The 21,088-nt window shown below is 35.6% G+C and overlaps 1 protein-coding gene across 2 annotated transcripts in view; it reads right to left on the bottom strand.

The window, feature by feature from the left end:
* Window positions 1-944: 944 nt before the first annotated feature.
* The window catches only part of RAD50 (RAD50 double strand break repair protein), a 39,620-nt gene continuing 19,476 nt past the window's right edge, over window positions 945-21,088 (bottom strand). For both annotated transcript variants that reach the window (XM_073355655.2, XM_073355657.1), the window contains exons 13-26: window positions 19,853-20,028; window positions 18,946-19,183; window positions 17,025-17,214; window positions 15,694-15,820; window positions 15,176-15,369; window positions 14,653-14,763; window positions 13,973-14,065; window positions 13,780-13,893; window positions 12,801-12,928; window positions 11,214-11,438; window positions 4,216-4,301; window positions 3,542-3,684; window positions 2,281-2,414; window positions 945-1,448 (exon numbers count right to left, since the gene is read on the bottom strand). In XM_073355655.2, the coding sequence (XP_073211756.1) occupies window positions 1,262-1,448; window positions 2,281-2,414; window positions 3,542-3,684; window positions 4,216-4,301; window positions 11,214-11,438; window positions 12,801-12,928; window positions 13,780-13,893; window positions 13,973-14,065; window positions 14,653-14,763; window positions 15,176-15,369; window positions 15,694-15,820; window positions 17,025-17,214; window positions 18,946-19,183; window positions 19,853-20,028 (2,146 nt within the window). In that variant the 3' untranslated portion in view covers window positions 945-1,261. The remainder of the gene's footprint in view (window positions 1,449-2,280; window positions 2,415-3,541; window positions 3,685-4,215; window positions 4,302-11,213; window positions 11,439-12,800; window positions 12,929-13,779; window positions 13,894-13,972; window positions 14,066-14,652; window positions 14,764-15,175; window positions 15,370-15,693; window positions 15,821-17,024; window positions 17,215-18,945; window positions 19,184-19,852; window positions 20,029-21,088) is intronic.

Genomic DNA, 21,088 nt, shown 5'->3' with positions numbered 1-21,088 from the left:
TTACTTTCACTGCCTGATCCCGGGATATGGTGTCTGCTTGGGGGAGTACTGACTGATGCTTGCTCATAGACTTTAAGGTCAGAAGGGACCATTATGATCATCTAGTCTGACCTCCTGCACAACGCAGGCCACAGAATCTCACCCACACACTCCTGTAAAACCCCTGACCTACGTCTAAGCTACTGAAGTCTTCAACTCATAATTTAAAGACTTCAAGGTGCAGAGAATCCTCCAGCAAGTGACCCATGCCCCACGCTGCAGAGGAAAGTGAAAACCCCCCAGGGCCTCTGCCAATCTGCTCTTTTGGTTCCACCTTGGTTGACATTTACTTTGGGTCTGAAGTGGACAACTGCTCAAGCATGCCCACATTGGTTCCTTGAGCACGTGTAACTTGAGTTGAATGTCCCTAATGTGAAGGTTCTGGAGAAAAACAACCTGCACACAAAACACCTGTCCAGGATATGGCTCTCTCCAGGCAGAAGAGTCACAGGTTGTATCAATGACTGAGCGGGGATGAGTCCATCGCAGGATAGGCAGGATTTGAACTCTGATGGTTTAGTGTCAACCATGTTGGCATACAGTATCTTGCCCTCCTATTTAAGGGTGGGTAGGTGGGTGTGTCCATCTGCCCGTCCCTCCTTTTGGGGAGGAATGGGGGACATCCAATCAAAGAAAACATGGAAGAAGGGCGAAGATAAATTTTCTTCATCAATTTAACTGAAAAAAGACAAGTTTGAAGCTCTGAAAAGTAGAAAATTGGAATCTTGCTGGGTTCCATCTTGCTATCATAGGCAGTTAGAAGGAATTGAGGGATGGTGGGACACTCTGCCCTTTATGCGGCACAGGGCACGTACACAGCCCTAAAAGACACTGCTATTCAAAAGAATCTGACCTTGCATGCATGAGACATGTGCACCTTTAGAGGAATCCATGCTGACACATACTTGAAGAACATGTCTTTATTTATATTTTTAAAGCACCAGGTACATTTATAGTGCTTTCTAAGCATTTTGTAATAATTCAAAATCCTCCATATTTTTGTATTTACATTTAAAACAAGCACAGAAATGTGTATATTTTAGATTTTTTTTAAAGATGCAGAGTTTAACAGTACAATAGTTTGACACTACTTAACTAGAATTTAAACATTAAGCTATATATTTTTTCAGTGTCAGAAAATATAGTTCCTTTCTTCATATCCAGTAACTTAACTTTTGCTGTGTTACTGAGTCATCCTACAATATAAAATTACTTCAAAGTTCTAATGAACATAGGAACCTAAGGAACTGATACTGCACTTCACAATCTCAGAACACTGGTCAATGTTCTTTTTTATCCTGTAGAATTTCTCCACATATTCAGAACGGCCCAAAAGCTCCACAAAATCTTCATCATGTGTTATGACAAGAAGCTGAAAGTTGCGCTGTTGCGAGCGGCTTTTTATTATCCTATGAAAGAGTTGAAGTTTAGGACACTTTTAAGGAAGTTGCATGCTAACTTTACATAACTTGCAAATACACAAAATAAAAAACTCTAAAACAACATTAATGCAGTATTCTAATCAATACTGTATTCAATAAAAAAGGTATCATCCTAATTATTATCTCTTCATTTTTAATTTAATTTTTCATATATAAGAAAATGTGATTAACGATTTGGGCAAAAACAGGAATCTATTGGAAACAAATGCAGGCTCTCCTCCTGTCATCTAATGAATCTGCCCATTAGTAAAATGCTTCACAGTTCATACTCTTAGGCTCTGAGTATCAAGGATGTAGTGAACTCTTAGCAAAGATAAAAGAATAAAGAGCTGTGACCCATATTAACTGCATGACTAAAAAGCTCTTCATTGTTCCTGTGGTAGCCCTAATGTGGATGCACCAAGACAAGGAGCATAAACTGTCAAACAATCTAACAGCTAACGTTCATGTTACTTCTTGGCTATGTGTAAAATGAAGGAAAACTGAAACAATTCTTCTCTTCTCTTCCAAACAAAGAAGCAGGAATCTAAAGCTTTTCCTGCCCAAAATATGGTAAGAGGTGTACAGAATTAGCAAGCCATTGGGCAAGATTTAAAAAAAAAAAAAATTCTAACCAGTGGCAAAACTACTGCAAATGCTGGACCTGATTCTGTTCTTACTTAAAACTCTATAGGTCAATGAAGACACAGTAGTGTAAAACCAAATCTATTTATAACAAAGAATCCACCTTGCTCAAGTCTATTAAAACTCAGAAGACATCCATCCCAAAAGACTCCCAATGAAAGCTGAAGTCACTTACTCCACCAGAGCATGTGCAAGAGACTCAATGTTCTCTCGATCAAGATTGGTGGTAGGTTCATCCAGTGCAAGAATGCCACAGTTGAGGCAGAATGTTTCTGCCAGAGCAAGACGAATAATGAGGGAAGCAAGCACCTGAAAGAAAATAAAAACTCACTCTTCAGTATGTTATTAGAAAGCACTGATGTACATAACTGTTCAATTTATAACACCAAGAAAAACCAGCAGCAGGCCTTAGAGTTAAAAGACAACATGCCAGATGTTTGTAAATGTCCATTAACAGATTCATTCACTGTTAACAGACAGAACAAAATGAAAAAATTCTAATCTAAATTAAACAATTAATTCAAAAAAGCTATGCTAAAAGAATGTTGTGAAGGTTGGAAAGTGGAGTACCTAAAACTTAGGAAATAACAGAATTAAGTATATCTCAGGAAACTTAATTCCATGTGTATGTAAGAATGCATTAAGATACAGTCTTTAATTAGGTGATCACACTTATTTTGATCCATTCTCACACCTTTTGACACTGGATGGTTGAGATCTGTTTGTATATCTTAGTGGACCTGGTCCCTTTTTGGGCAACTGAACCACTGAATTATTTTTCTGAAGTTGAGACACTTGAATTGCCACTACTCAGGCTGATACTATGTTACTAAACCTGATTGATTAGGTTCTCATGTGACCTTATGACCAAGTAAAAATTATAAAGACACAATGGGAATTGTAGCAGGGGTATACTCTACTAAAGGATGCTTTCCAGTGACCACAGATGTAGGCATATTTCCTGATGAACTAGTTCTCAGAAAATGCCTAAGGAGAAAAAGAAATGAACACATTCCACTCATTTACAAAGGGCTCTCATGGAACATCCTAGGCTACTGCAACAGTATTTTTAGTTTTATCTTTACACTGCTGTCTGGCAAGTCTTAGATTTTCCTCAAAACATAACATGTGGAATTTTTATTAAAAAAAAAAAAAAGGGGGACAGAATTGCTTTCAGCAAGAGATTAATTTGAGGGCATTCCCCACACTAGCTTGATAACTGTATGCATCTTTTCATAGAATATCCTGTCAATGCATGAGTGCCATGGAGCAGCTAGACATATTTTGAATCACTCATTTTAATTTTAGGCCATTTGTTCCCCTTTCCTTATCTTCGCTTCTAAAGATCCAGAATACGCCTATTCTCCCAAACATCCAAACCTCCCACAGACTGCTTGTTCCTCGAATGTGCATTTAAATAAAATGCCGTAATATACCTTTTGCCCAGCACTGCATCTCCCTCGCATGTCCAAAGCAGTATCTCCTTTTATCATGACTACTCTATAATTGTAGCTCCTCCTTTTATCAGATGCTGAAACATTTTCATCTGCATCAGAACGAATTTCTATATATTCGATATCTAATATGGGAAGAAAATGCAATTTCATTATAAAAACATGTTTTAAAACAATGGATTGAGACAGTGAGGTGGTAAAATGTGCAATAGTTAAACAGAGTTGGGAAGGAGAGAGAGTGTTACTGTAGGCAATATAATTATACAAAGAATATTCAGAACACTCGTGCCATCAGATGAATCTGACATTAGCAGGTTAATTTATACAAACAGGCAAAACTAAAGAAGCATGCTTAACCAGCAAAAGTTTTTTCTTTGGAAGGATGTCTGAACTTTGGAAAATATGTGAAGAGAATGAATTACTTCTGATTAAACCAAACCATGGTTAACCACATAATTCTTTATTACTACTACAATCTGCTCACAGTCTAAAGGGGGACAGATGCAGATTCTGAAGAATGGCACCTTCTCTATTTTGATATCTTAGCTTTTTATATTTTGAGTACACAGTTTTTATTATAGAACATTCTATACCTACTAGACAGCACCTGAAGACTGATATCGATAAACTGAAACTACAAAAAATAATGTAGGTACCTTGCCCTCTGTAGGTGCTTCGCCAAAGATCACGAATGATTTTGTTGATTTCTTCCATTTTCATGCTGTGAAATGTCATTATTGCTCTAAGAAAGGGTGAAAAAAACAGTCTATTTGCTTTGGGTGTAACTGTGCACTGCGGCTGACTGCAAGCTCCTTGGAGCAAGAACCACTTTTCCTTCTATGTCTTCTAAGCAAATAGTTGGTACTCAAATGCTCTTTAAAATAGTAATTTATAGTCGTGAGTGTAGCAGAAATATCTATACAATAAATACATTACAAACAAGTAAATAATCCCTCTCTTACGCAACCTCTTATTTTTTAATGTTAATATATTTTCATCTTGAGAGACATTGGAGCAATGGAAGCAAAATTGTTTGACTACTCTTCTTAGGGCTTGTCTACATGGCAATTTACTGCACAGCAATCCAGGATGTGAATCTACAGCACACCAGCTTGCCACGCAGCAGTATATTAAGCCACCACATTCTGGGACTTTTACTGCGCTGTGGCTGTGTTCACATGAGATGGTACCACATGGCAAACTAGTAATACTATAGCTTGACATCCTCACTTGAAGTGCAGTAACTTCCCATGTAGGCAAACTCTTACATGTGCATTCATTCACTGAAGAACAGGACTACTAACAACTTTTAATATAATCATAATTCACATGTAAAATCTACATTTCAAATCTTTACCAAAAAAATTAAAGGTTCCCCAAACCTGCAGTGACTACAAAGCAACTGTGATTAAGTTACACTAGGGTTAGTAAGTTATGGTTAGCATTAAAGTGGCAAAAATAAATTCAAAGTTATGGGTGCACCACATTTTTAAAAAAATTTCAGTTAACTTTCACAAAAATGACACCTGTTTAAGATTCCGAAAGTTATGAGCTATATAGACTTAGGCCCTGACCCTGGAAACTCTTATGCTGGTGACTATCTTTACATATGTAAGTACCCTCACTGAGTTCAATATATGAAGTTACTCAAATGCATACATGTTTGCAAAATTCGTCTTTTTTGGTTTCTCCTTCAGAAAAATGAGATCACAACTACCATAAACAGAGATCTGAAAGAAACTTTCTATTCTAAATTTCTAGTTACATTACCTTTTGGTTATAGTGCTTGATGTCTGTCATTCTGGCAGACATACCATGTCTACAGCTCAGATTCTTAGAGGGGTAATTTTTTAAAAGGATGGTGCTAATTACAATTTTATTAAACAGAAACTCTTTTGTTCTTTTAGTATGTTGCTAACATTTAGTTTTTATTTACTTTTTTTATGAAAGGAACAGAATGTTGACAGTACAGAAACAAAATAGCACCGCCTTTCACCTTTATGACTGATTCTACATAATGGTTCAGATTTTCAAAGAAATGCAGGGAATTTAGCTATTCATTTAAAATGAACAGAGATGTGTGGTTAAGTATCCTAGATTTTGAAAATCTCAACCAGCATTTCTAAATATTGAAGCATACAGGTAATTCTTATGTACTGATTTGGAAACCATCCAATACTTAGGCACAACAGGAAGGCAAAGGGATATCATCAAGGATGGTGGGCTTAGAAAATCCCAGAAAGACTTCTCAGCCATGTCTTGCTTCGCAGGCACACATATATATGCATGTGACAGAGTGTGCATATACATGTCGTTATACCTCCTGCCCCATTCTATCCATTTATTGCAGGTACTGAAATTTACCAAAGTCCTACTTTTGAAGCACTCAAATATTTATTGTATACAGCTTGCCTGTATACAAAAATAAAGCAGACTAGCAGAGTGGGGAATGACACCATGTGCAAACAGGATGGTATTTTAAGTCACATTTAGGGATTTTTCAGTCTTGCAAGTGAACCTTGTAATAATTTTGTCTTCCTTCACTAAAAATGTCCATCTTTATCGAATTTAAAAGCACAAATATGCCTTCATTTTTAAAAACACAAATAAAATAAAATCCTTTTAGAAGTGAACGAGATCTGGCAAGAGACTAATGAACATCATATAACATACCACAATCAAAGAACATCTGAAGCTTGGGCTACATTCAGTATGCACTGTAGAGTTTAAAATTATGGATCAGTCACTAGGCAAACTTGTAGGCACTGACTACAGCGGAATGAGCAAGCAACCCTATACCAACACACGATGGTTCACCATCCCTGCCTCTTAGCCCAGCCGAAGTGTATATTAAAAATGATAAAAACATGCAAATTAAAATAAAAATGAAAACATGGTTGCAATAGAAGAAAATTTTTTTAACTCAGTCATCTCCTTTTATTTTGACAAATTCTCATTCTTTTGGACAAGACTGGAAAATCACTAATGTTAGAGGGCAAAGAAAAATATTTAAAACTGGACAGATATTTGATTGTTTTGGTTTCTATCTCATAAGGATGGAGAAGCAAAGCTTGGCAGAACATTTTTTTAAAAAAAACAGAGGTTCAATTTAGATATATGTTTCATACATTCATAAATTTTAAGGCCATGTTGGACCATTATGATAATCTAGTCTGATGTTATTAGTAAGGCTATGGAATGCCCAGATATTTAAATAGCAGGGAATGGAAGAGGTGAGATCTGAACTCCTGATCTTTTGGCTCCCAGAGCACTGAACCTTCCCCTAAACTAAACAGTATTTTTAATGTACAGTCCTTTATAAATTCTAATAATTTTCCTCACAGAGAAAAGTTATAGTACAATACTTCCCTGTGGCAACTCTTTTGACCAAACAACAATCTTTTCTGTCAAGGATTTCTTAATTCACACTATTATTTATTTGTTCTCATCTTTGTCTTGTCTTATAGTGTATTTTAAAACCTGAAGTAATTTCAGAGATTTTGCGAGTATCTATCTATCTTGGTGTTATATACTGTTGCCCATCAGCATAGTATCTGAGTACCTACAAAGTAAAACCAATGGCAAAGGTGAAGTCAATAGCAGATTTAATGTAATCTCTGACATGTTTCCCTTTTCAAGGCAAAACCTCTGCTTGGGGTAGGTGGATGGGTTTTTTCCTTTGGTTTTTTAGATATTAGCAGTTTCCTTTTTATTATTATTGTTGGTAGGAGTTTATTCGGTGGAAGGGAACGTCAGATTAGTGAGCATCATTCTTATGGTGGGAAGGCTTTTTGTATTAACAGTCAAAAAGGATAAAAAATAAACTTGGGTCTTTGGTTGACATGTATATAGGAATGTGTGCTCTTTTTCTCCCTTTTAGCTAGAAAAAGAAACATTTTTGCCCCTTTAGTATTTTGAAGGGGTTAGGCTTCAAAAGTCAACTCAGGCACTCACTCTGCAGTCAAGAAGTCAAGTCAATAATATGTTGGGCTTTGCAGGTAGCAGGTATTGAGGGGGACATAGAGTAGTATCTTCTTGATTACAGAGTGCAGAGGACTCTTTCCTCCCTTCTGGCTCTACCAAGAATACTGTTTCAATCATTTGGAAATGCTTAATTCTACTAATAAATTCCACCCACCTTGTTCTACAGTAGTAAAACTGACATAAGAACTTTATTAATCCTATATTTCATTTGAATCCCCCACCTAATAATATCAAACGTATATTTTTTATGTTGAATCATTTCTTTTTTTGACATTGAACCAAAGACCTGTAAGAAGTAAGCACTGAAGGAAAGATGCATTTTTGAGTTGACCTTTAAACAGAAAGCAGTGCTCAACCTGGTGCTTTGCTATAATATCAGATAAGAACATGGAAATAGAAGTAGATTGCTGGCTCACGTCATTTGCATGAATGTTTCTTTTTTCCTTTTTTAAACTGGGGCAATAAAATGTACTATTTTAAAAAACTATTTTTCCCACCTGCCCATCAACAGAAACATTCTCTACCTCTTGTTGGGATATACAAAATTCCCAATGCCATTAATAGGAATTGCTAAGCACGAATGTAGGAAAAAACTTCAAAACATTCTCAAGGACTTAGGAATTTGTTACTCATCAATATTTATTACCAATCTTCAAATTTCAAAACAATAAAACTATGTAAAATCTTACAGCGAAAACTTGACAACACAAAAGTGCACATAAAACCTTCCCAGCCTACATGTAGAGATTTCAAACTCTGACCATTAGAGGCAACATTTCTTCTCACTGATTATTGTAGATTACCAATAAGTGATGCTTATCTGTTTTTTCTTGAAATTACATGACTGGATTTCCTGTATTGCCTTAAACAGACACACAATAGAATCTATACTATGCAAGTGAGTTCTGAACTCTAAAAGGGAAACCTGCAGGGGAATTCCTGGAGAGCATGTCCATTTAGGTTGCAAGGTAAAAATTTAGTGTGCAAGGTTGCACACTAAATTTCAACATTCACTATTTAATGAATTTTGGAGAGGCTTATAGTGGAATATTAACAAATCTAACTGAAATTAATTTTTGTAGTAATAAAATTACTTCTATTACACTAATTTCATATTCTGAAAAAATTTACATGTAAAGAAAGTATACTTTCACTGAAAATCAACCTTTGAACACCGCAGAAAAAACACGAGGTAATATCTACTGAATAGAACTGTAATAAATTTAAATTTTAATTCTTGTTCATCACAATATATAACCATCTCTGGTTAAGTCATTATCAATGGAGGACTAACCTTTATACATCCGCAGTGCATCCATAAAAGACTAATATAATTGTGATAATTTACTATAATATGTTAGTATCATAACATTAGCCCCAAACTGTGCTCTCTGTGTCTCTAAATCTTTGTAAAATACAGAAAACACTAAAGAATATTTGTTGTAGTTTAAATTCCATTGTAAAACAAACATGTAGAATACCTTTACTGATGAAAAATTGTAAGCCCAGTAGAAAGGAAAACTAGTTTATTGCTTTTAAAAAAAAATTATGGAGGAAAAACAGTCCCCAACAGCTTGCTTTATCTTTACATTCATTTAACATAGGCCCTGGGCATGAAGCCATAAGCCCTTAGGAAACTCCAACTAGTACAGAATGCTTCATCACATCTCTTTAGGAGTACGGGCTACCACAGGCACATGTAACCTGTTCTCCACTCTCTATGCTGGTTTCCCATAGAATATCAACACCAAGTTCTCAATCCTTATCTGCAAGGTACTCAATAGCCTAGGCCAGCTGAGCGTATCAAAAAGATCAACTAAAGCTCTGGATTGAAGACTGCGATCAACAGTTCTGCTTCTTGGGGACAATGGAGCTTTCTACCAGAAGAGAAAGATCTTCTGTGCAAGAGAAAAGTCTTTCTTGATGAGGTCAATCTGAGACTTGAATGACAGGACGTAAGGACTCCCACAGGAAGTAAGGACCATCACAAACCTCACCACACTCTACTCTAAGGAGCACTTGTTCAATCTTTTCTTCTCTAACAGAAAACACAGCACATACATTAAAAAACCCTCAAACCCCTCCAAGTCAAAACACTACACTGCACACATAATTCTCCACTTGGTATGAGAGAGAGTTAGAAAGAGGAAAGCACTTGTGACAAATGCTAATCATATTGCTTAGTGCGTGACTAGAAGGTACTAAGATACTATGGTAATGAAGGTAGTACAAGAACTTATATAGAAAAGAAGAGGAAAAAATGGGTGTGATAACCAAATTCCACCGTGCTCATAACTGTTATTTTTGACTTTTTGGGCTAAATGAGAGAAAAACATCCCTGATTATCCATAACAGTTATACCTTGTGTATCTTTATTGAGTCGAAAGTTTACTCCCTCCCCATTCCCCCTGTAAAAAAAAACGGTATGAGGCGTGCCAATGATCAGAGGGAGTGATAAGAAAATGAAACTTCTGTGTGACTCTCCTTATACAGTTTCCTAAAAAATTCCTTTATGTGGGAAAGGATCTATAGGAGAACAGGACAATCTGCATGGAGATCCTGTGTTTCCACACCACCTTTGGATCCTCCTCTGGTTCCCAGACAACTCTGCTGCTAGGGAACAGTGCTGCCTGGGTTACCTCTGCCTTTAGCTTCCCTGGGGAGCCCCATGAAAGTGGGTTTCATAGCACGGAGAGAGTTCTACACAAAAGGCCAACAGAATGATCCTGCATTATCGTTTAGGTTCAGCAAAACTGTCCAGTGAATGAATATAATGATATGAATCTTCTCCCATACCTCCTAACATGTACATCCAGACCCAAAGAGTTTCTCTAAAGAACTGGGAATGAAATGGGTCTGAGAGGGTTAGGAAGACAACTTTGTTATGACTTAACTGGTTCAGCTGGATTGCATACATGAAAATGGAGTGGATGACATGATGACAGATATACCTTAATTTCTGGGGACATTTTAATGGTTCCAATCTTGTGCAATGTGCTGAATTATTTTCTTCATTAATAAAATTTGTTTTAAGAAAATGCAGCTATCTTCATCCTATCTTCTAGCTATAAAGAAGTTCCGGTTGCAAGTTTTCAGGATAAATATTATAGAACCATTGAAAAAGAAATACCTCATATTTCTATAGGAACTTTAAACTTAAATAACTGATTTTATATCAGGGAAAGAATCATGGTATTTTTCAAGAATGTCAAGAATTTTTAAGAATTAATTTACTCACTATTTTGAATTTATCCTAGAAAGCTTGAAATTGAAAGCTGTTTCCATACCAAAACTCTTCCCTTTCCTGTTGTGTTCACCAATGGTTTGTTATACACGGTTGTTCCTAAGTGTACTATATGAATAATTTATTTTTATTAAATTGAAGAATTTGCTTTGATCAAAACCTAACCAATTTTGACCCAGTCAACCTTGGGCTTGACAATGTCTTTTTAAAATTACATCTCAGGAGAAAAGAATATTGATCAGACTTTTTTTTCCCCAGTAGCTACACATGATAAGTCAGCTTTAGTGGCATAGTTTGCACTGCAAAAGATAATATTGCATTTCAAAAATTATTTTAGTTTTAGGCTCATGAGAGAGGTGTGTGATGTTTCTAAGTGTAAAACAGTCTCTAAACGTTTAGGGAGTGTCATCATATTAAAATACTCACTTATCAAGTGCCTTGTAGTACATGTCTAGGTCCCTGTTTACCAGCTCTGTTGTTCTCATAACAATCATCATTTCTCTGTATTTTTCCTCCGCATCTTTGAACTGAGATTCTCGAAGCTCTTTCTTAAACCGAATGATCTCTTCCTCAAATCCATGCTGCCGACCTAATGCCAAACTGTGATTTCTTTTCAAATCCTCTATTTTTTCCTCCAGACGTTGTCGTTCACTGTCAAATAAGAGAGGAATCAAGGTATATTATGTGTTCAGCATTTAAGGCTTCATATACAAAGAAGTCTTTAAAAAACAGCCCTACTTCCCTATTTATGCCAGAAAGTAACATTTTGTATACAAACTTAAGTACTAGAAATTAATCCACCAGGCCTAAGGTATATTTATTGGTCTGAAAGTTGGAAGCGTACTATGGAAGTACATTTAATATTGGCAAAAAGTGAGAAAACATTTTTGATAAAATTTGTTTACAGAATAAATTTAAAGCCACTATCTAGTTAGAGAAAACAAATGACCAATGTTGGAGGCTGGAATGCTAGAAATATATAAAATAACTAGTCTGACATTATGGACCTAATTATTCATGCTGCTGCTCAGCAACAAGATTATTATTTTGATAATTTGTTAGGTGCCAATACTGCATTTGGCACTGTACTAACAAATATAAAAAATAGCTACTGCCCCAAAGAATATACAATCCCAAGGGATTAATACCAAAATTGCTGAAATCAATGGAAGATCTGCCATTGACTTTAATGCAAGCAGGATTGAGCATGAAAAAAAAGACATGAAGACAAGATATACTTGTCTGGAGAAGTGAATTAATTCCCCACCCATTGATTGGAATTATAATGGAAAAATCATTGAAACCATTCAACGTGCAGCAACAAGAAAGAGGGCAAAGATACTCTCCCTAGCAACATTTTTTAAAATGAGACAATCATACATGACATTTTAAATTTCATATTACAAAACTATCGGAAAAGATACACTGCTCATAAAATATTAAGCTGTATTAGACGTGTTATATAAAAGTGGTGGTATTGTTATTTTATAATTCTATCTGAAATGCTACTTGCAGGATTGGTTGCCACAGTAGTCACAAAGCATATATGATTACATTGGGTTAGATCATGCAAACACACGTGAGTGACTACTCATATGAGGAGTCCCACAAACATCAAATGGACTTATGCATGCGCGTAACTTCACTCATGTAAGAAGTGTTTGTAGGATTGGACCTTTGGAGATTTTGTAAAGCAGCAGTCCTCAAAACTATGGTTTCTGGAATATTTGCTGGCCTTCCTCTTAATTCCTACTACTAAATGACACACAAAAAGACAGGAAAATATTTAATGTACTTTTAATTAGCACCACTTTTTAATTTAAGCAATTAGCTTATGCTATAGTTGACACAGGGATTTTACGCAAGCATGAACTTGGAGGGGAAGTGGTCTGTGTGAGTGGAGGAAAGGTTGTCCATGAAACAATTCTCTGTTAAGATGTGATCAACTTCTTGAAAATGCCCGCTTAACATTTAAGATGCTATTTTTTTTTAAAAAAGATAAGATACCCCTACTTTTTCAGCTGTGGAACTTTCATTTCCCCCATCTCCTTCAAATTTTGCTTTCGTTCTTCTTCAACTTCTTTTAGCTCTTCATTTCTTTTTCTTAATGTAAGGTTATCCTCTAGCCATCTTTCCTGGATCTAAAGTCAAATAAAGTCAAGTGGTTTAACAGATTAATGCATTTTTCAAATTCCATGTTTTTACAAAAAACATGACTTTCCACAACTAAATGAAAGCTTTTGATTATTTTAATCAATGGCTCTGACAGATAAGTCATCGGAGATGAAATTTTCCATGAACCATGTATGCCTCAAAATGCCTTTAGGCATTACAACGAATATTATTAATAATAAAATATCAGACATGCCAGTGGGATTTTTGCTTGCAAATAAATAAAATTTAGGTGTCACAATAATACTTCATTCTGATTAAACACATAGCATAGTGAAAAAAATGAGATAAATCCAATCTCATGCTTGAGAATATACGTAGTATTTGTTAAATACACCATCAAAGAATTTCAAGTATTGAAAGAGCACAGGTACAAGCTAATAAACATGTTCAAGAGTGACTAGTTGCTTCTGATGCCTTGATTTCTGGGTATCCTTAAAGGGCCCTCCTACCCAGAAGGCTCTAGACACAAAATTACTAGTCACTTCTGCAAATGTAGGCTGTTAATTACACTATATACTTATCTCTTTTGGACTACCACGTAAACTGAACATTACAGACCCCGCTTTTCAAGAATGCATCTACTTTAGAATGTGTAAATCTTGCAATTTTTTGGGCTGATACATGGTAATTATTCTCACTAAGGTCCTGATCAGGCAAATTGATCTATGTGGGAAGACCCTGTGCCAGCGAAGGTCACTCCTGAGTCACCGCAGTTCTGCCTGGGTGCTAGGGACCACCTGCCTGGACCCACCTACAGGATCAAGGCCTAACCATTCAGTATATGCTCTATCATAAACCAAGACGAATCGGAACCTACCTTCTGAGTATCAATGTCTTGTCTAATTGTTCCCATTTCTTTATTTATTTTTTCTTTCTGTTTCTCACAGTCAGCTAGTTGAGTTTTTACTTCATCAAGTTCAGACTCTTTTTGCTACACAAAAAGGAAATTTTGTTAGTTTAACAAAAAATAAAGTTTAAGAGTATTTTTATTCTCTTTATTATAAAATTACCTTTTTATAGTCTTCTTTTCCTCCCTGAATATATTTCTCAATTTCTTTCACATAGTCATGGATATTTTTAACTTTCTCTTTGATCTCATTTATCTGTGGAGAAAAGTATCTAATGAAATATATGTTTAGGTCTAAGAAATATATATACTTCACAGAACTGCATAAACTTTAAGTACAGAACATTTTCAAAGTGCAGATCATTATCATAGCTAAAGTTTACTTTGCTGTGAAACCATTTAGTTTTTAAAAGCCAAGTATTATCCAGTTTCTCTCACATTACCATATTTTTCAAAACACATTAAAATGTTATATTTTCTAGCAGATAGATGCATAGTTATTTTTTATGACTGTTGTTACACAGAGCTTTTTTCCCCTAACAAGGCTATTTATTATATTACTACATTTTATTGATTTTTAATTAATTGCTGTCAGAAATGTAAAGTAGCCAGGTGCTTTGGCAATGAGTACCAATATAAATGCTAAACAATCTCACACATTTGATAGGTTGCTTCACATTAATCTTCTACTATGTAAATCCACCACAATTCTCAACAAGGCAAACTTCCTGATGACAAAGGCCCTGCACCTTTGTCTAAAAGAGTGTGTAATTTTAATTGACTGAATTTCTACTATCCCAACAAGCAAAATATATTTTACTAACATGTGATAAGTAGTCTAACCTTCTCTTGTGTTATTTTGTTACTTGTGTTCTTTTTGTTGATTAGATCTACTCTCTCCCGCTGAAGTTTTTCTAAAGTTGCTTCCAAAGGAAATAGCTGATCCTTCGCCTCCTGGGGGAAAAAAGGCCAAGATGCTTAATTTCCATTAGAAATCCATCCTTATCTTCTCAATGCCTTAGAGATTGTTTCATGTTATTGCTTCTAAAATTGTGAAAAAAAAAAAAACATGCACGAATGTGAACAGACATGGTTTTTCTGTGACCTGGAATGTTTTTTTAAGGAAGTATGTTTATTTTTTCAGGGTTAATGAAATTGTGAATATGCCGATAAAGCAAGTGCTATAGGTCCCCAAATTTATATGGTGGCAAAATAAAGATGAGAAATTTAAAAAAAAAAAATCTTAATTTCCATGATAACTGATAATGTTAAAATAGGATAAAGTTAATCCTAGCGTACCCCAGTTAAATTAAATATTTAACAGTATTTCCGCAAAAGTAAATAAATTACTATTGGATTTTCTTACTTTGATCTCTCTGTACAAAGACTGAACCCCAGTGGACAATTCTACAGTCTGATCTTCCAGTTGTTGTCGACGCTGCATATTACTGGAAATTTGTAGCTTCTCTGCTTTAAGTTCATTCACTGTACTCTTTAGCTGCTGGATCTGAGTCTGCTGGTCCTGTTTAAGTTTTTGATTTAACTCAATTTTACCAGTAACTGTAGAAAAATAAATTAAAAAAAAAAAAACACATTTAATCAACCTTACATTAACCAAAACACCTTTTACTCTGCACTAACTGAAATCTTACTCTTAGTATCAGATGACAGATCATAACACACAAAACATTCCAATGAAAAATGAGAAGCAGTATGCCTGACATAAGATTTCATTAAAAGATCTTAAATAATCATCAACTATTGCTTTAAAACATTAAAAATATAAATAAGCATATACTTTAAAATACAGAGTTTTAAAAAGTTACTTTCAATATTCAAAATGCATAGTGGCTGGGAAACTAACAGTTTAATTCTATGATTTACCTGTATCCCACAGGTGTTTTTTTTCTTGTTTTTCCTGGCTTACTTGTATAACAGTTCGACCTAAGTCTACCCCTTGCAGCTTATTGGCCTGCTGTGCAATTTTTCGTTCAACATCCCTGAGATCAGTCTGAAAATAACAGGAAAAAACGTTAAGATTTTTGTACTGTTGACTGCTGTATTTAATAACTTTAAGAAAACAATCTTGCACTTATACTACTTCAAATTCAGAGCAGCTTATACTAAAAAATGTGTTTTAATCTAAAATGTACTATTTATTTTTAAAACAAATGTACAAATGGACGAGGTTATTAGAAAATGAGTTTATACTATAGACAAAATTTGCAAAGAGTTCTTAACGCAGATTCCAAAATTGCATAATTTATTTTGAACACCTAAATATTCTCAAATTCAGAACTTCAGATGTGCACGGGAAAATAGCATTCACACAAAGGTTTCTATCTGAAAAATTCAGTGTGTAAAATAGATGATGTAATTTTGTAGTCCATTTTATTAAATTAGGCACAATTGTAAAAGCTTACACTTAAGGTCTGTTGAAACAAAGAAAGGAAAAATGTAGCCAGAGTAATAAATATATAATGATGCATTCAGAACTAAGGGAATTTTAAATCAGTATGATCAACATGACTTACTTCAAATCATACAGGGTGCAGAAGTATAGGACTTTATTTCCTGCCCATTTGACACCTTTAAACACTGTGCCACGGTTTGACACAGCTGAAACTATGTCAGCTATTGTATTGTTTTTTTTAAAAATCAGTCAGAGTTAGGAACATTCTTGAATTTATCTTCTCTTATTCAGTGCTGCATGAATATTTTCACTTAATTATGAGGCAAATGCTGCCCCCACATGTATGTGGATGGAGCTATAGCAAATGGGCAATATTTGGAGAGTCACATAGTATGAAGCCCAGATGCAGGAAGAGTTGGAATAGAGTGGCAGAAGGTTAGGGGTGTAAAGGACAGTTCAGTTACTAATTAGGAGTTGCTTCCAAAGCGATTGTGTTCCCACTTGGAGAACACAGGAAAAAGATCTTTCACCTACTTCCACCATGGAGTTCTACAAACCCAGTGATGCTTGTGAATTGTTTGTAAAGCACTTTAGTATCCTCTGAAATTAAGGGCACTATACAAGTATATAATATTATCATCACCCAAAACATATGATAAGTTTGGTATTATTTTTTTTAAATCCTTTTTTTCCTCTATTGGCTTTGAGATTCTTCAACATTTAGAGGCACCGTGATGGACTGCATACCAAGGTAGCACTAAGGGAGTGTTATTTTATTCATTAATAAATCTAGTAAACTTACCTGATACCTTTCCATAAGTGTTATATCTTGTAAACATGCTTTGGCACTTTCCTCCTCAGGCATAACTGTACCTAAGAGAGTTTCCTGTTCTTCTACATCATTCTTTAGGCGCTGAATATCTCGGTTTACATTCTGTAGCTTGTTTCTTAAGTCTGGTATGTCCTTTTCTTTAAGTTCAGCTATGGTCTGCCTTAATATAAAATATAAATCTATAATAACAATTGCCCATTTAAAAATAGTAGCTTAAGTTCAATATAATGTGTAATTTGTGCTATGATTTAGAATTGGAGCAGATGGAACTATTTTACAGAAATTGTCACTTACTGAAACCTGCCTATCTGGTTATCTCATTCATCAACCTATGGTAACAGATCCTATCCTTTCAGTCAGCTAAGATCAGTTCAAAGCCAAGAAACCTTATCAAAGCAATGTGCTCATGCTAGTCTCAGATCTTACAGAAAACCACTATACAATACTACCACCTTGTGAAGAAAAAGCATCTCAGCTTTTTATATTGTGTATTCCCCCCCGGCCCCTGCCCTTACACACTAAGTCACATGCAACCCTGAGCTAACCAGACTCTACTAGAAAACTGGCTCCCAACATTTCCTGAGCTTGGAGATCCTTCACCTCTGCAAAATTCATGCGTTTTCCACCCCAACCCCAAATCTTGTTGGTACTGACATGAATGCTAAACTTTTTTTCAGTTTTGTTTTGGGAGAGTTGGGAGAGAAGAAAAGGAGAGTAATTCAAAGTGCCCTGTGTGATACATTTTTCCCAGTTGAAAAGATGCAGACAATTTTGAAGCAAGGAGAATTAATCTTTGTAGAGAGATCTGCAGGAATCCATCTGGTGATTTTTTTTCAACATTAACTGCTATCTGGTGCCATCTGGTAAATTTCAAAGACAACAACAATTAAACTGCTCCTTAGAAATATCTAATGTCAAGGGATAAAATTCAATCCATGCAGGGATGGGGTTCTCAAACTGGTGGTCGGGACCCCTCAGGGGGTCATGAGGTAATTACATGGGGGGTCACGAGCTGTCAGCCTCCACCCCAAACCCCACTTTGTCTCCAGCATTTATAATGGTGCGAAATATACATTAAAAACACTTTTTTTATATATATAAGGGGGGTTGCACTCAGAAGCTTGCTGTGTGAAAGGGGTCACCAGTACAAAAGTCTGAGAACCCCTGGATTAGCAGTATATGGATACAAGGATGGATTCCAAAAAAGGCAGGAAAACACACACACACACTTGAACCTCAGCAATACAGAGGAGGTACTGGGGACCCACTAGGATGTCCCCGCAGATCCTAAGTTCAGAACTTCTGCTCCAGAAGGTCTGAATTCACAAAACCTTCTCAGAAACAGAAAGATTAATAAAAATAATTGATTTATATCTCCTGTAACAAAATGTTTGTAAAATGGTGAGCTTGATTCACAGTTTGTTTTCAGCAACATAGCCTCTGCTTCAGCACTTATGGCAAACATATTTAACATGAAGTAGAATGAAGACATTTTAGTGACAGCATAAATAATTTCACCATTTTAGTTATATAGATGTTAAAAAGTGAAAAAAAAAATGAAGGATTTTTTATACTGGACATGACCTCTGAAGAAGCAACACTTAACCAATTCCTCTGCCTAACCCTCAACAGAAATGTGAAAGTACTGGAATTGTCAAACATATAGTACAGTCTAAACGGAGTAGAGGACAAAGCTCTTGGTTATTATATATTGATGTAATGACACTTTTGAGGGTTAGTGTTTTGAGAGTTGAATTATCTACTTCAAAATATTTTCCTCACGTTTATCCTTGTTCTTTGTAACGCACAGAAACTATCATCATTTGGAATAATATGATTCCTTTTAAAAGTGTGTAACAAGAGGTGCAGTATACTTTGCATGGTACCTTACCTTATTGGTTTAAGCCCCATCATTTCATCACGCTTCTTTTCTCTTCTTTTAAGCTCAGACTCTGTTGACTTCAGTTTATCTGGAGCAAGACGTAACTTGGACTGCAGATCGCTAATTACATCTTCCAGTTCTGATTCTGTTTGAAAGACCCTCTGACAAACTGGACAACATGACTGGTTCTCATCTGTCAGCTGTGTAATAAACTGTGAATAAACTGCTGTGGCTCCAGCAAGCATAGCTGTTTTTAAAAGAATAAATTAAAGTTTGTCAATTAAAGCAGTGAATAACCAAATCTGCAACAATAATTTGTAGCACTATAAAAGGAAACAAAGTTGAAACCTGTGAAATTAACAGAACAATGGAATATTTTAGCTTAAATTGCTCTCTCTTATAAATGAATTGTGAAAGTGACTGTAATTTTCTTTGAATACTACTAGACTCTTCTGCTAACATTAGGCACGACGAGCCAAGTCTATGGCCAAACAGCAGCTGCTAGTTTGCACTGTTTGTATAGCTGGCAGATCCAGGTAGTGGAATATTCTCCCAGCTTTGACACAATCCAGGATCAGGACCTACATATTTACTACGTCAAAGTAGTTATTAGTAAATTTATAAGAATAAAGTAATAAGGTAGCAAATTCACTGAGATAACGAAAATGTTTTCGTGGCTGTTTACATGCAATATAGAAGTAAAAGAATAAAACTAAGGAAAACTGATTTTAATTTTATTCTTAAATGTGGCACCTTCAGGTTGGGCCTTATATAAAATTTTATATTAACTATTGCTCATCTCACAAATAAAGATAAGGACCCACTACTCCATATAACAGGCAGTATTACTGTCTTAAGATTTGGAATTTAAATTTAAAAAGAGCTTAGAAGAAAGTGAAGAAATACCTAAACTTACCTCGCTGCTTTGAAGTCTTTTCAATTTCATCCTGAAGTTTGTACAGATCGCTATCAAAATCTTGGCTTCCACAAACATCAAAAAGTTTGTCTTCATAATTGGACAACTGCTCTTCTTTTTTTCTTAACTCAATACTGGTATGATTTTTATTTTGTTCTGCTGAAGCTAGTTCTTTACTGAAACAGGAATGTGTGAATTCTTATATTAAAGAAGGGCACTGAAACAAGCTTACAAACCATTATAGCCCAGAAACTATTAGGTTAGCTTGAATCTCAAATTCACATTGGACAAATTCCTGCTAGTTTTGGCTGAAAACCTAATCTATAAGGAATACTATAGCGAGAACAGGCGTTCGCATGGCACTGTTGTAGTCAGCGCCGCAAGATATTTACGTGCCAGATGTGCTAAAGATTCATATGTCCCTTCATGCTTCAACCACCATTCCAGAGGACATGCATCCACGCTGATGATGGGTTCTGCTCGATAACGATCCAAAGCAGTGCGGACTGACACATGTTCATTTTCATCATCTGAGTCAGATGCCACCAGCAGAAGGTTGATTTTCTCTTTTTGGTGGTTCTGGTTCTATAGTTTCCGCATCTGAGTGCTGCTCTTCTAAGTTTTCTGAAAGCATTCTCCATACGTCATCCCTCTCACGTTTTGGAAGGCACTTCAGATTCCTAAACCTTGGGTTGGTTAGAAGTCTGACATTGGTACCTTTTTTGCGTTTTGTGAAATCTACAGTGAAAGTGTTCTTAAAGCGAACATGTGCTGGGTCATCATCTGAGACTGCTATAACATGAAATATATGGCAGAATGCGGGTAAAACAGAACAGGAGACATACAATTCTCCCCCAAGGAGTTCAGTCAAAAAATTAGTTAACGTGTTATTTTTTTAATGAGCATCATCAGCATGGAAGCATGTCCTCTGGAATGGCGGCTGAACAACGAAGGGCATACCAATATTTAGCATATCTGGCATGTAAATACCTTGCAACGCTGGCTACAGAAGTGCCATGCGAACGCCTGTTCTCGCTTTCAGGTCACATTGTAAACAAGAAGCAGACAGCATTATCTCCTGCAAATTGTAACACCAAACTTGTTTGTCCGAGCGACTGGCTGAAGTAGAACTGAGTGGACGTATAGTCTCTAAAGTTTTACATTGTTTTATTTTTGAATGAAGTTATTTTTGTACATAATTTTACATTTGCAAGTTCAACTTTCATAATAAAAAGA

The sequence above is a fragment of the Lepidochelys kempii genome, chromosome 8, assembly GCF_965140285.1.
Source record: "Lepidochelys kempii isolate rLepKem1 chromosome 8, rLepKem1.hap1, whole genome shotgun sequence".
NCBI classification, from domain to species: Eukaryota; Metazoa; Chordata; order Testudines; family Cheloniidae; genus Lepidochelys; species Lepidochelys kempii.
Note: the sequence above shows the minus strand (reverse complement) of the source record. Positions and strands in the feature narration are given on the sequence as shown.